This window comes from the organism of the source record quoted next, unplaced genomic scaffold, assembly GCF_019419815.1.
Source record: "Pyrus x bretschneideri cultivar Hongxiangsu unplaced genomic scaffold, Pyrus_bretschneideri_v1 Contig64, whole genome shotgun sequence".
Taxonomy (NCBI): domain Eukaryota; kingdom Viridiplantae; phylum Streptophyta; class Magnoliopsida; order Rosales; family Rosaceae; genus Pyrus; species Pyrus x bretschneideri.
This window is the reverse complement of record NW_025999803.1, coordinates 1,312,461-1,329,081: the sequence shown is the minus strand read 5'-3', so window position 1 is coordinate 1,329,081 and position 16,621 is coordinate 1,312,461. Positions and strand designations below refer to the sequence as shown.

At 35.9% G+C, this 16,621-nt stretch overlaps 1 protein-coding gene across 1 annotated transcript; it reads left to right on the top strand.

Annotated features, from left to right (window-relative positions):
- Window positions 1-1,683: 1,683 nt before the first annotated feature.
- LOC125472114 (armadillo repeat-containing protein 6 homolog) lies at window positions 1,684-12,970 on the top strand. The gene is given in 8 exon segments (XM_048573182.1): window positions 1,684-1,738; window positions 1,973-2,369; window positions 2,371-2,462; window positions 2,560-2,634; window positions 2,637-2,845; window positions 2,969-3,095; window positions 3,397-3,521; window positions 12,667-12,970. Coding segments are annotated over 8 exon segments (1,215 nt in total). The 3' UTR covers window positions 12,802-12,970.
- The last annotated feature ends 3,651 nt before the right edge of the window (window positions 12,971-16,621 follow it).

Below are 16,621 nucleotides of genomic sequence, written 5' to 3'. Positions count from 1 at the left end.
AGGGCATATTTCCAACATATCTGATGGATGATGATATACTATTTAGAACATGTTTTTACACACTTCTTTATAGTATAGATGATGGATGACTTTATACTATGAAGATGATTTTGAGATATATGTACCTATGTTTAGAAAGATTATGCTTAATGTTTTGTGCGTATCTAGTGGTTACTATTCCGCCTGGGGAAAGGATTTGGTGTTGGTTGTGGGCCGGGAGAAATAATCCTTGGCTTCGAGACGAGGAACATGGAGCTGGCAATGGGCTGGGAGAAAATAATCTATGGCTTCGGGAGAGAGACATGGTGCTAGCATTGGGCTGGGAGATATTATACTGATACAATTATTTAGCATACTATATACGAGATATGCTTTATGAGATATTTTATGGCATCCTAGGGTTTTCGGAAAACCTAACACTTATTATGCTATTAGTTTTCATAAAGCTTTGGGGGTTAGTATGTTGATAATTGTTTTATTATATATGTATATCAACTTGGTCCACTCACGTTTGTTTTGCGCCCCCTCAGGTTTTAGATTCGAGGCGTATGATCCCGGCGTCAAGGCACTTCCGTATCAGCATCTTCGAGTCCTCTCGGTGTAAGACCCATTCTTTTATTCATTCAACTTTATATTATTTCTTTTAGTGTTCTAGTTAGTTATATGCTCTGAACACGTTCTTCATTTGCATATTAATTATATTTAAATTTCTTTTATCTTATTCATATTTTAGTTCTCATATTTTCAATAAATGGCTTTCGTCACCCTCAGGTGTTGGCCAACATGTGACCGTTCCGATGTCCCACGGACATCGGGATCGGGGCGTATCAAAATTAAATGTAATATAATTAAATATTTAAAATAACTTATGAAAACACTTACTTCGTCGTAGTAATTGGCTCCACTTTCATGTTTGCTTCTGGCCTTTAACACTGCTTGATGCCATTTATTCAAACTTGGATGAAGATGTTTTTTCCATCTTAAAGAAGAACTCTCGTGGTTATGGGAATTCGGTGGAGTCGTGCCTTAGTAGAACTCATAGTACTTTTTGGACGTATGAGTCCAAACACCTTCTCTTGTTTGAGAACTCCTCCTCACACTATCTTCCAAGACCCATCTATAAGCTCTGCAAAGAGCTTCATCTTCTTTTCGGGTCCAAGCCCTACCTTTCATTACAGATGTGGCCATTTGAAAATTATTGAAAAAATTGAAGGAAATATTATTGGAAGATGTAAGAGAATAGAATGTGAAGAATTGAAATAAAATGAAGATAGTATGGAATGGTGAAAATTATGTGAGAAATGGTGTAGGAATGACTTAGCTATTTATGGGAAAAAAATTACAATTTTTTATTTTTTATTTTAAAAATTTTGTCCCCAAAAAAAAAAAAAAAAATTCAAATCCAACAGTAACCTAACATCAGCATAACGTCAGCTAGCCATTGTTAGCTGGAGTCATGCTGACCCCAGGTAACTGTTGGAGTTCAAAATTTAAACCGGCCCGGGGCTGGCTGGCTGGCTTCTTTGGGCCAACCCGTTGGCCTGATTTGGTGGTTTTGGCCTGGTAGGGCTCACGAGCCTTTTGGCCTACCCTCGGTTGGAAACGGTTTTCGTGTCATTTCGAGCTATTTTTAGTTCTATAACCCTTTGGCCGGGTCGGTTGGATATAGCCTTAGCTAGCCCTATGGTTTTGGGGGAGGAAGTCTCACTAAGACTAGCTAGAGACGTTGTTAGTCAAGGTGAGTCCTCCCTAGTATCATCAAAGTTAGTCTCGTAAGCTAACAAACACAGGTTGCACTAATATTTAATCTAATCCAGTCCAACGAGAGCTAACGAAGGCAAACAAACGGCCCCTAATACATAAAACGTGTTTGTTTAGTTTGAACCACATTATTGTTAGTCTTTGTGAGACTTAGCCCATCTCTCTACATAATACGGTTTGTTTAAAAAAAAAAAATAATAATAAATATCAGACCATCCTTCGTTTTCAAATCAGCGTGCTGCCTTTTACCCCACAACTCTGCTACCATCATCCATCTCCAGCACCAGCACAATCCAGTACGATGGGACGGTGCCGAAAATTGTAGAGATAGGCCCACCCAAGAAAGCCGCTCGTACGATCTCGCAGGAAGCCTTCGACGAGGTGGTGAAGGAGAACATGGACGATCTCGGCATGGAGCTCACCGAAGCCCTCGAAGATGGTAATGTGAAGGACAATCCTGTGTTACAATGTTTGGATAGATTGAGTCAGTTGAATTGCAGTCAAAACCGTCAAGTAGAAGATGAACTTGTGGATTTACTCGTTAAATTTACTGAGCTGTGTAATTCCAAAGGTTCTGGGAATGCAGCAATAGCTTCTAGAAATGGAGGTTGAAATCGTTTGTTCGATTGGTCTTAAGATTCAAGTCGAGTGCGAACAAGCTTTTGTTTTGGCTTTGAGGGCATTGGCTTCCTTGCAACATGGTACAATGGACAATCTATCTTGCTTATTTGGTTTCTCGTGAAGTCTTTCTAAGTCTTACGGATTAGTTGTGAGTAGTTTTCTGGCGTTTTGTTGTAGATTTGCAGAGTAGAGAAGCATTTAGGACAAGTGGTGGACCAAGCATTTTGGTGGGTATCTTAACTGATGGATTTGAGATATTGACATTTTAAGTAATGGTTTTGCTATTGTTGTTGTGGCTGCAACGAGTAATGAGGTCATAAAAGAGCTATTCATGGAGTTGATGAAGATTGATGAGCTTATTCTGCGAGTATTGAGTGTAAAAAGGGAAGTCAGCACTGAGAGTTTGTACGATGCTATACAGGTTCTCTTAACACATGATGATAATTGGGTTTTGGCTTTGCAAGTTAATGAGTTGAGTCATAATTCATGATCGGATATCCAGCAGCTTCTTTAGTTATGGGAACATTTTCATTCAAGTGTTTAAATTAGATTCCTTGAAGAATAATTCTGTAACTGCAAATTTCAGGTTTATGGTTATGCGCAAAAATTTGCCAAGATTGAAATCGTTAGAGCTCTGGTTGAATCAATACGAGTGGGACTTAGCTCATCTAGTCTTGTTTCAGCAAGCATTGCTTTAAAGGCTGTCGCTGTCAATGTAAGAATTTTGTAATCTGATGGGATACAAATTAAGAGTTGATGTTTTAATAATAACCTGTTTGGCCTTCATAGTTTAATGTTCAGTCAGTGGACCTGTAAGTTAGTTAAAGACAATTAAACAATTCATTATTCTCTCACTATATGTGAAAAGTCCTTTTTGTTCATTTATCGTTATGACTTGTGACTGACGCAAATGTGTCTCAAAGATATGGAAATTTACTAACAAGTAATCTGTATATTGTACGCTGAATATATTCTTATTCTAATTCTGTTATTTATTGGTCTTCGATTTTCTACATGATGAAATACGTACATCCGTTGCTGAAAATGGTGGAATTGATGCAGTTCTCCTATGTATTGATAACAGTAGTGAACAAGGCAACAAAACTGTTGCTAAAGTTTGCTGTTCTTTGCTCTGCAAGGTCTAAATTGAAGGAAGATTTGTAAAAACAAGTTCATTTGAGCAACATCAACAACATGCAATTAACAATTAAAAGGCGGAATCATGTTTTTATGCACTCAAAAACAAAACTTAACCCATGAACTTCAAAGCCTAGTAGATAGGTGAACCAAGACTCAACTCAAAACAAAGTGAGTTGAGAAATCAATACCTTTGTAGATTCCTCTTTGCATAAGCAAAGGCTAATCACCCAAAGAGAGGGCCTTCATTCCTTGCATCTTAGATCCATGGATTTGGATGGATGAAAAGGTTTCTCCAAGTTCCCAAAATTGAGAACCTCTAAGTCTCCACACCAAGGTAAGATTGGAGAAGAAATGAGTGACCTTGGAGGAGTTTGATTGCTAGATGATCCCTCCAAGGTGGCCAACCATTTCTAGAGAGAAATGAGAGTTTGTGTTTCTCCAATTTCCCCAAAAACAACCCGTTAATGAATTTTGGCTATTAAGTCACACTTATACCTTAATTCATTTGAGTGGCAAACTTGTAAATAAGTCAAAACCCACTCTTTCTCTAAATGGCCGGCCTTAGGGTATTCATTGGGCTATTTGGGCCTTTGTGAATCATTATTCATTAAGTTGTCATACAACTTAAGTCAATGGACTTGACGTTCGAAGCCCATTGGGCCTTAAGGTCCAAAACTATCCCGAGGTCTTCAACGAACTTATTCGTTTGATTAATAATCATATTAATTAATCCTTGCCATAAATAATTAAACCATGTAATTATTCTTACTCATCTCCGTTGAATCTTCAATCTCTACCTTACACGGTGTACGATCCATTAGGTTCCTTTTAGCGAGGCAGTGGGCGATTCAAACTCTTTCAAATTGATTGTGAATTGAAACTTACTTTCAATTCTCCCGTTAGTGATAATACACTTTTAGGGCTTCCACAAACCATGGTTGACGCCTAGCAGCATGTCATGGTTACCCAAGCTAATCAGAAGAGGTGGAGAACCTATTCAGTTTTAGGATTACAAATGCAATACGGTCTTTCTCTAATACAATACTCTTGACCACATTGTTTGGTTTGATAGTTTATTCATGTCTACTATCCAATGTGAGTCTTGTGCTTATATGATTACCTTGAATGTGATTTGGAACACATTCCTAAATCTCATTCATACTTTGGCCAAAGATTCTTAATCATATCATAGAGTATTCTCCCTCAAACAGTTTGAAGGTTAGAGATCCCTTGTTGCGCATTCACTTGCCTCCATGGCTAAGTGGCTTAACCCCAACAATGCCATGGACACCCTCCTGATGGAGTGACTTTGACATAATCAAAGATTAAGGACCTAACCACAAGACAACTGTGATGCCTCATGTCAAAAGACTAATTTGCATTATCCCAACCATGAGTTCTCATGTGACATGAATATGAGAACTCTTCGTTGATCGTGTTCAGTGAACTCATTCTCTATTGAGCACCTACGTACTTGTCTTGATGTCACACACACTAATGACTCGAGACTAGTCACTCTCCCTGAGAGAAGACATAGCACGTACTGATCTTAACGGACTGTCAATGCCCAATTGACAATCCTATGATCAGGAACGTTTAGGATGTGTCAACGAAAGAATGGTCTCATGAATCTAACTTCTTTAGATCGCATTCTTCCAATCACATATTCCTTGGACTTATCGTTTAAGCATATAACATTTATATGAGACGGCTCAAACAATAATCTTTGCCCTTTACATTTAAACTACATTAGTTTGAAATGTCCGTAAAGTATCATCATATGATTGGTTTTAGGGCACATTTCCAACAATCTCCCACTTGCACTAGAGCCAATAAGCTTAGTCATCATTGATGATACCTCTTCTGTAATTCATTTCATAAATGGCTGAGTAGTAGGCCTAAACAATGGATATCTATATGTTATCCATAGAAGCAACCTTGAGAATAACGACGTCACCATTATACATGATTCTCAATCATGTGGTTCAGTCTCTCATTTGAGTTCGGACCTTGATGAGACATTGATTCCCTGGCTTGAGCTATCGCCCCATTAGTGTCATACACTTTCTGGTTGGAACCGAATGGAGAGTTCATGAATGAACTTTCCCATCCAAACAACAATGTTGTAAGCTTCTATATGGCAATATATTTTGCATACATGATGGAACACATTAAAGTCATTTACTTTTAACGTTTCCACCCAAATATCTCTTTAGTCATAATAAAGAGATATCTCATTATCACTTCATTCATAATGAAGAGATATTCTATGATGGATTAGATTCATAATCTAATACATTTACGCTTCCATTACGTTACTCTAATTCTTCCTCATTCTTGAGGAATCCATCCTTAGTATTTCTTAAATACCTAAGGATTCACTTGACAGTTGCCATGGTTTTGATCCTGGGTTTGCACTGATATCATCTTGTACCGTTCTAGGTACAACTTATATCAATGTTTTCATACAATATGTAATACATAAATCACCTTTCTGCGTATGCATAAAGGATTCTATTTACGCATTATTTCTTTGGGAGTCAAAGGGTACATTCCCTTTGAGAAGAACAACTTCCTAGTCTCACTAGAATTGTCATTCTAATTGAAGTTTATCATCATATGAGAAACTTCCTAGCATCTCTTGTCTATTTTAGGGATTGATATAATCCAATTATATCTTGAAATTTATCATTATAGATTTCCATCCCATGTATATAGAATATGTCTCCCATATACATTCTATCATTATAGAATGTTTAAAGTCATAACTTTAACGATGAAGAATTCCTTTCATTTTCAAAAATTAATATATATATCATATATATATATATTTAAATTTAGGAATACGATTAACTCCCACTAATCTTTTGTAAACCTAGTAAACAAAAGATTCATTTACATCTTTATGAGAAATCAAACAATTGATCTTTTCTCATAAGACGCTTATAGCTCCCACTAGCTTGCTAAGATCCATGATGGATGGATCTCTACAACTAACATGTCTTAGAAGTATATATCATATATATATGGGTAATTGATAATGTCCAACGAACTAAATCTTATTTATGTTCATTCTTCTCCTAATGGAGAAATTCATTATCTTACGATGCTACTTTCCTTGATATTTTTCAAGGAAATTAATCTAAAGTGTTACTTTTTCCTTGGATCAAATCTAAGGAGGTAAATACTTTAGACGTCTTACTCATCTACTTACATTTCTTGAATTCTTTGAAACCTTTTGCAAAGTATTCGGACTTGTGTTTATTCAAAATAAACTATAGTCCAACCGAGAGTGATCTTCGGTGAATGTCATACAACATGAGTAGTATTATGTTGTGGACAAGTGCCACTAACATCTAAGTGAATTAACCTCAACAACTTTGTGATTCTTTCTTCTTTCCAAAAGAATAAAGATTCGAACATTTCGCCTCTATACAATTTTAACAAGAAGGTATTGGATCCGGATCTAACGATCCAAAGCATCCATCTATGACCAACTCGTAACTTATGTTTTAGAGGTATCACAACTCAGTTGGGATTAGTCACTACCTTGCAACCTTTTGGGTTTTAAGCATCGTTATATTCTTAAACAGTTAACACTACCACATCATCTCTACTACAAAGACAATTAATTAGATTACCATAATCTAATCATTCATTAATAAAGAACAATGTTTTGTCAAACAAAACATTCATCCATCTCTACAACTGTGACGGAATTATGTTCCTTTAAAATTGGGACGTAAAGACAATCTTTGGTTTTTCCAATTTCTTTGGTAGTTCATATGAGGAAGTAAGTACAATCCGCTTTCGCAGAGATCTATATTTGATTCACGTTTCGAATGTGAAGTACTTTCTCTTCTCTCATTTATCTTCTACTTCTTATTAGCCACACTTTTACAACGATTGTAAAACATAGTTGCTAATACAGAATCATGTATTCAAGTAGAAGAACCAACTGTTTTGAATTATTCAAGAACATTTTACAACACCTTCGAAAGGTGTGTTCTTGACACTTGCAAGACATTTCTTGCAAATACCCCTTCCAATGTCCATCCTTTCATAAAGAAAGTTTGTTCCCTTGGAGTTATTTTGCCTTCTTCATTTGACTTCCCTTTTGATTACAATAGTCATGGTCCCTAGACTCCCACTATCTCTCTTGAAACTTATTTCAAATGTGTTATACACATCAAACGATTTGGAGAGCGTGCGGTTATTGTTCACTATATAGTTTACAATAAACTTAGTGAACCATTAGGATAGGGACACAAAGGTGAAGTCCTTGCCTAGTTTCCGTCTCGTTAAGTGGTTTAACACTTCAAAATCATCATAAGTCCATATAAATGGACTATTTTTGTCAACCAACCATTTTGTTCTAAACATAATAACAAACTTTCAAGAGTTGTTCAAGGCAACTCTCATTTCTTCATACAACAATTTGTAAGTGAAGAATCATGGCACATAAAGTGTCCATGCCCTTGTGCTTACTTCAAAAGTTCCTTGTTTATGTAACAAAGAAACAAGCACTAAAGTTTGTGTTGATTAAGGGTTGTTCAAAGCAACTCTTATTTCTTCATACAACAATTTGTATTTGAAGAATTATGACATTAAAAGTGTTGTCCTTCTCATGTTTAGACTTATCTAACATATTCTTCCAATGATACATTATCAATAGGAAGATTGTGAGGATGAGACTACTTAGTTACATCTACAAGCCATTCAAGACAATCTATGGGATTGTGGTACCAAGTTCGGAAACTAAAGCGTTCGGTTTTTCTTTGTCAAGTTTTGGATAGCGTTTGCAAATATATTGGTAAACAAATACATAACGAATATAAATTGATTGATTTTAAGCCATTTGATTCGGGTCTTTAAATCAAATAGCACCACCCACTATTTTTGGCAAATTCCATATCCCTCATCGGAATTCGAGAGTTTTGGAGGAAACTCTTAGTAGGGTATGGGAGGCTCACTATTACCAAGCCCACCTCACGATGATACGATATCAGCTAGCATTAATAATAATGAGAGAGTACGCTTACTCATTTGCATCTCTTGCAAGTACCTATCTTATTTGGCCTCTAGAGAATGTTGCCTCACAATGATATGATATCGGCGCCATTGCACTTAGTTAAGTTATTCCCACCATGCTTAGTTCATGAAGGGGTTCAAGAATAGCCTCACAATGATATGATATTGGCCATCCTCGTTGCCTACACTCACCTCATCATATGCGTATAGACTCCTCCTGAGTGTAAGCATGCACTTTGTACTCCCCCATGATAGGGTGAAGCCGGTGTACAAGTCACAAACAATTGGAGCCTACCACGGTGGAAGGCCACGAAGAGATATTCAAAGCATCTCTCGCTTATCAACTTAATAATGGTTTGGTTGAGGGTTTTAGGTCTCATCACATATAAACATACATTTTAATCCAATTAAAAAATTTTGGTCCTATTACAACTATTGGTCCATATGATTGATTTAGTAGTATATAATACTCCCACTATGCTTTTAAAACGGTTTTTAAAGCAAGACTATATGGTACTACTAACATAAGATTTGCATTCATTGATGGACTATATAGTTGCCTTAGGGCCTTAGGATGACTATGAACCTTTGATTCGATTCAACACGAGCCTAGTGTTGAATCTCGGTCTAGGGATGGAGATTGATTTTAGTTACGCGTTTAATCACATTAAGGCGTGTTGTCTTATTGGGCGTTGGACCCAACTACTCCAATTTCATGCATATCGAATAAAACAAGAAATGAGTACTTCAAAGTAAATAAGAGCTTATGCTCTTTTACAACAATTGATCAAATCAAATTACTTTAAAGTAAAGAAGAGCTTATGCTCTTTTACAACAATTGATCATATCAAATTACAACCAAAATTTAATCTACACATTCCCATGGTTCAAACAAATTTGAAACGGCCTTTCACATAGCTCAATTATAGTAGGCTTAGGTTCATAATCACCCTTTCTTTAATTAATTAACGCTTTAACTAATTAAACTTGAATGCAACATTTTCATTTGGTTTTTGTATCCATAGAATTGATTTAAATAGAGCTAAATGAAATGAAAATCCAATTCTCATTTAAAGAGACAAAACAATTTTGTTCTCTACCTAATTTGGGCCAAAATGCTATAACCTCAACTTGTTTGGGCCATAGTGCAATTAACCTCAACTTTTGGGCTATTTTGCAAAAACTTAAACTTTTGGGGTCACTTTGTAAAAACACAAGAGTCCACTACTTCATGTAATTACAACTAGAACCCAAAAATTTCCACAAAAGCTAAAACTTCATTAAAGGAGCAAAACAATTTGTCCTTTTAGTGATTTTGGACCTTTACGTAAAAACGTAAACTTTTGGGTCAAAGTACAAATACACAAAAGTATCAAAACTTTATGTAATTGCATAAAAGCCCCACAAGGACCCTAATTGAGTAGGGTGGCCGGTTTTGAAGCAAAGTAATAAAAAAAAAAATTTCAAAGTTTTTGTAAGTGGGGTGTGTGTAATGGAATAAATCATTACTCACCTACCCACTAAAATTTCTTTAATTTTTCAAAACAAATATCTAAGATATTTAAACATAAGAAATATTTCAAAACAAAAACTTTATGAAATAAATCAAAACTTTGAATCAAAACACCAAACCTTTTGTTCTTGGCAAGAACATATCAAGAACAATGAAGAACATCCATGAAAACCCATAAGAGCTCCATGAACATTCTTCACCCAAAAACATACCAAAACCACTCAAACTTAAGGGAAATAACATACAACCATACTAGGGTACATAGGGGTTCCAAAAGTCACTTTAAAACACTTTTAACAAGTCAAACAAGAACCCAAAAATCCACCCTTTGGATTTGGCCGAATTTCCCCAAAAACATGGCACCAAATTTTAGCTCCAAAATTCATGCTCATATGAACTACATCTACAACATTTGAGATGGCAAATTTTCTAACAAAATTTACATTCAAAGAAGCAAGAATAAAGCTTGTAACAATTACAACATTCAAATCACAAACTATGAACTACAAAACCCAAAAGGATTCACCAACTACTAGACTTAGGCTCTTGATACCACTTGAAGGAAGATTTGTAAAAACAAGTTCATTTGAGCAACATCAACAACATGCAATTAACAATTAAAAGGCGGAATCATGTTTTTATGCACTCAAAAACAAAACTTAACCCATGAACTTCAAAGCCTAGTAGATAGGTGAACCAAGACTCAACTCAAAACAAAGTGAGTTGAGAAATCAATACCTTTGTAGATTCCTCTTTGCATAAGCAAAGGCTAATCACCCAAAGAGAGGGCCTTCATTCCTTGCATCTTAGATCCATGGATTTGGATGGATGAAAAGGTTTCTCCAAGTTCCCAAAATTGAGAACCTCTAAGTCTCCACACCAAGGTAAGATTGGAGAAGAAATGAGTGACCTTGGAGGAGTTTGATTGCTAGATGATCCCTCCAAGGTGGCCGGCCATTTCTAGAGAGAAAGGAGAGTTTGTGTTTCTCCAATTTCCCCAAAAACAACCCGTTAATGAATTTTGGCTATTAAGTCACACTTATACCTTAATTCATTTGAGTGGCAAACTTGTAAATAAGTCAAAACCCACTCTTTCTCTAAATGGTCGGCCTTAGGGTATTCATTGGGCTATTTGGGCCTTTGTGAATCATTATTCATTAAGTTGTCATACAACTTAAGTCAATGGACTTGACGTTCGAAGCCCATTGGGCCTTAAGGTCCAAAACTATCCCGAGGTCTTCGACGAACTTATTCGTTTGATTAATAATCATATTAATTAATCCTAGCCATAAATAATTAAACCATTTAATTATTCTTACTCATCTCCGTTGAATCTTCAATCTCTACCTTACACGGTGTACGATCCATTAGGTTCCTTTTAGCGAGGCAGTGGGTGATTCAAACTCTTTCAAATCGATTGTGAATTGAAACTTACTTTCAATTCTCCCGTTAGTGATAATACATTTTTAGGGCTTCCACAAACCATGGTTGACGCCTAGCAGCATGTCATGGTTACCCAAGCTAATTAGAAGAGGTGGAGAACCTATTCAGTTTTAGGATTACAAATGCAATACGGTCTTTCTCTAATACAATACTCTTGACCACATTGTTTGGTTTGATAGTTTATTCATGTCTACTATCCAATGTGAGTCTTGTGCTTATATGATTACCTTGAATGTGATTTGGAACACATTCCTAAATCTCATTCATACTTTGGCCAAAGATTCTTAATCATATCATAGAGTATTCTCCCTCAAACAGTTTGAAGGTTAGAGATCCCTTGTTGCGCATTCACTTGCCTCCATGGCTAAGTGGCTTAACCCCAACAATACCATGGACACCCTCCTGATGGAGTGACTTTGACATAATCAAAGATTAAGGACCTAACCACAAGACAACTGTGATGCCTCAGGTCAAAAGACTAATTTGCATTATCCCAACCATGAGTTCTCATGTGACATGAATATGAGAACTCTTCGTTGATCGTGTTCAGTGAACTCATTCTCTATTGAGCACCTACGTACTTGTCTTGATGTCACACACACCAATGACTCGAGACTAGTCACTCTCCCTGAGAGAAGACATAGCACGTACTGATCTTAACGGACTGTTAATGCCCAATTGACAATCCTATGATCAGGAACGTTTAGGATGTGTCAACGAAAGAATGGTCTCATGAATCTAACTTCTTTAGATCGCATTCTTCCAATCACATATTCCTTGGACTTATCGTTTAAGCATATAACATTTATATGAGACGGCTCAAACAATAATCTTTGCCCTTTACATTTAAACTACATTAGTTTGAAATGTCCGTAAAGTATCATCATATGATTGGTTTTAGGGCACATTTCCAACATAAATCACATCTATCAATTTTGATGTGAATTTGTTTTCTATCAAGCTTTAATCCAAAATTAAAGGTTTTAAATTTTGACTTTTATTATGTCTTATATAGAACTCTTGGACCACAATTCTTGTGAGTAAATACATTAGTTGTCATTTACTTGTGCTACATAGAAAATTACTGGTGCTACTTTCTGGTGAAACATTTTAGTGCTGCATTAGTTGTCTTTTGCTCGTGCATTATTGTGTTTTAGTTGGCAGGAAGTGGCGCAAATAAGAATGCTATTGTTGAGAACAAGGGCATGGATAGGCTAATTAAGCTGTCATCTAGGTTTTATTATGACCCTTCTGTCCTCCAAGAGGTGAGGAACAATGATTCTTTCATATGAATTTGCATACTTTTGAACACATCAGCTGACTAAGGTTTCCTTTCAAGTGAAATTCTCGGTTCATCTGCCAGTATTTGTTAGGGTTGGAAGTGTTTTTAAAATTACTGAAAACACTTTTGATGAAAGTGCTTTTGAAATCAATCCTTAGTAAAAGTGCAAGTGAATCCTGTACTTCTTGCAGGAAGCACTTCAAGTGCTTTTGGAACCCAAAAACACTTTCACCAAAAGTGCTTTCACTTCCAAACAAGCCCTTAGATGTTGGCTATTTACTCTTCTGAATGCTTCAACTGTTAATTCTAGTCCCTGTTTTCCAATACATGTTGGGTTTCAAAAGCAAAATTAAGAATAATGCCACCAAATATGCAAAATGAGATCCTAAGCAGAGCATCACAGTCCATGTGATACCAAATTCGAAAAGAAAATGCCCCGTTAAATAGTTGGATGACCATTATAACAAGTAGACATAAAACCTTGCATATGGAACTCGACATGTTTCATCATGACAGCCACTCACAATGCAAGTATAAGGCTGAACACAAAGGTACATTGGTTAATATCTAGTTATTTGTATAGCAAACGTTCAACTATAACAGAGTGTTTGAGCAAAGTATGATTGTCAGTTTAGCAAGTTAATAATATAACCACAATAGTGCTTCTATGTTTTGGACTGAAAATCTAATTAAAAGAACACACTAAAAGAAAGAAAGAAAAACTTACTTAAGACTTGGAGATTGCTTGAATATATACACTTGAACTTTTATTGATGTATAGAAGATAATTACAAGGGAAGTGTTTACAAGAAAAGTTTACAAAGTTTGCAAGTTGAGGTGTGTTGTGTAGGTGTTGAGGTGTGTTTACAATGAAGGGAAACTCCCCTTTATAGACATGAATGGGAGTGCTATTGTATAAAAAATAATTACAAATGAATGGTGTGGACATCTCACTGGGTACTCGTCAACTTTTTCTTGATGGTTTGTCACTTTTGCTTTCACTGTTTCTAAATCTGTTGAAAATGTCAGTATTATTTTTGAAAGTGTCATTGACTTGTCCTTTCATTCTTTTTGCTGTATTTTCTTTGTCTTCTTTTGTATTTGCTTTAATGAAGGCCATGTGAACTTTGCTTAATGCTGGACCACTTTTGTCTGATTGTTTTTCCTTATGCCTTTTTCTATTTGAATGTTTTAAAGGGTAGAACAGGTATTTTGAAAACTTTTGTCATAAAGATTAAACACAAAGTTTTTAGGGGCCTTTCATTAGTTTTCCACACACACACACAGATATATAAATAATAAAAAATACACAAATTTTAGGGGCCTTTCATTAGTTTTACACACACACACACACACACACACACACACACACACATATATATATATATATATAAATCATCAATAGTACTTTAAAGTCCAACAAAGTTACAAAAGCAATGAGAACCTTAGAGAGCTTGGGAGAGGAAAAAGAGACCAAAAACAAAATGACGAGGGAAAAAGAGAAGGAGTAGGTCATAACTTTTGAGTTAAAATATCAAATTTGAGCAAATTTAAATTGGAATATAGGCCAAGGTTAAAAGGCTAGCTCGTCAAAATTTAGGTTTTAATCTAACTCAATTCTTCTCCAACGAGGCAGGGTGTAAAAGAAGCTTTAAAAACAAAAAAAAACAAAAAAAAAAGAAACAAAAAAGAAAAAGAAAAAAAGAACAGTTTTAAATTCACCAAAATAACACTATAAATTCATATTTGATGGGTCAGTTTAGTGATTTTCAACTTTTCTAGGAATCTAAATATTTTTATGTTAAAATGTTCATAAAAATAAAGTATTGTTGCAATCCTATTAGATTAGGAATGTGGTTGTGTAAATCTTAGTGTGTCTGGGATATCTTTGAATATTCCGTTTAGTAGTTAATATCCTATTAGACTTGTAATCCTAAAAGAGTAAGGATTTAACCTTCCCTACTACTATAAATAAAGGCACAATGGGGTGAAATAGAACATACCTCACAATTATACATCTCTCTTCTCTCTCTATGTGCCGCACCCTCTCTCTCTCTATGGCCTCCATAATCGTCTAGTAAATTATGCCTACAACACGTTATCAGCACGTTCTTAACGCTGCCCTAAAGAGAGTTTGATCTTCAATCAGGAGAGTATTATGTTTCAATCATTCTTTTTATAATTATTTTATTATTTTATTGAATTAATTTGATTGATTCAATTTAATTTTTCTTTGTTGAACGTGATACAACGCATTGAAGATGCAATTCCGTCTTTTTGAGAAGGATCTTCTCCAAGTTCAAAGTCTCAATTATTTTCTGCCAATGAGGTTCTTTTAAAATAAATTAAGATATTTGAAACGACCATAAAGCATGAAAACATCCCCCATGATGCATGAACCCCCTATATTTATATTTTCCTTCCAACACACACACACACACACACACACACACACACACATTCACACATTACGCAATTATAAAATCATTATGTGGAATTTGTGAGTCAAAGAATCGAAATAAAATAGAAGTATGATTATTTTATTATTTTGGGTTTTGAAAACTTAGAAATCGAAGAAAAAAAATGAAATTTGTGCTAAAGCAGTGGCTTGCAGCTACGCTCGCGCTAAGCTACAGAGCTAAGCCGAGCTGGCTCTGTCCCAATACCAGACATACAGAACCACTCAGGTTCGAACGACGCCATTTTTGGCGCTTTGTGACCTGCAAAGCCGAGATTCACCATATTTTTTTGTGGCAACCTTGAATTCGACCATTGTTTTCGTTGTCGCAGCCAAGCCTGACAATTCCTGACATGACCCGATAACCCGACACTACACGACATGAAATTAACAGGTGTTTGGGTCAACACGATAATGAATCGGGTCGTTATCGGGTAATGATAGGAGCATATTTATGCGCCTTAGTTAGCTAGTTCTTATGCATTTTTGTTATGTTTTATTCGTTAAAGTAGTCTTTTAAGCTACTTTCATGTGTTTTCAGGTTTAAAGGACATATTACATGAAATGATGCAATTGGGAGCTTTTGGAGCAAAACTGAGCTGGAATGTGGTGTATGCAAATGGAGCACGAGGAATGAACGAGGTTGAAGGTCAAAGGAGCTTAAGAAATGAAGAAATGAAAGTGAAGAGCAAGGAAGTCGGAATTGGTAACCAAAGTTTCTAAAGTTGGAAGTTTCTATTCTTGGAGGTTTCCATTGTCGTGAGTTTCTATTCTTGGCTTTGGGCTTTTAGATGACCTAAACCCTAACCTTAGCCCATTTTAGAGCCAATGCCATGGGCTTTAGCCCAAGTCCTTTCCCTTGCCATGCAAGGGGAGGCATTTTAGGCCCAAATCCATGCATTAAGCCCTTCACCCTAATTGGCCCAAATCCATGCATTAAGCCCTTCACCCTAATTCTTCCTCCTAATTAGTGCATCCCACCATTCCATTCCATAATTTCCATTAGTGCATCCCACCATTCCATTTCATAATTTCCATTAGTGCATCCCACCATTCCATTCACACTTAAATGCCCATTATCCCATTTTTTTTAGCTTTTAATTCCACACCATCCCATTATCCTTTACATCCACTAAACCATGCATCCACATTCACCTAAATAAACCCTAAATTAAATCCACTAAACCATCCATCCACCATAATTCCCACCATCCACACCTTTTCCCATCCACCAAATACCTTAAACAAACATCCATTAACACCCATTCTCTTCCTATAAATACTCATTCATTCCATTCACCAAATCATCTCATTTTCCATTGTAATACACAAACACTTCCCCTTCTCCATCTTCTCCATTTCCACTCCATTC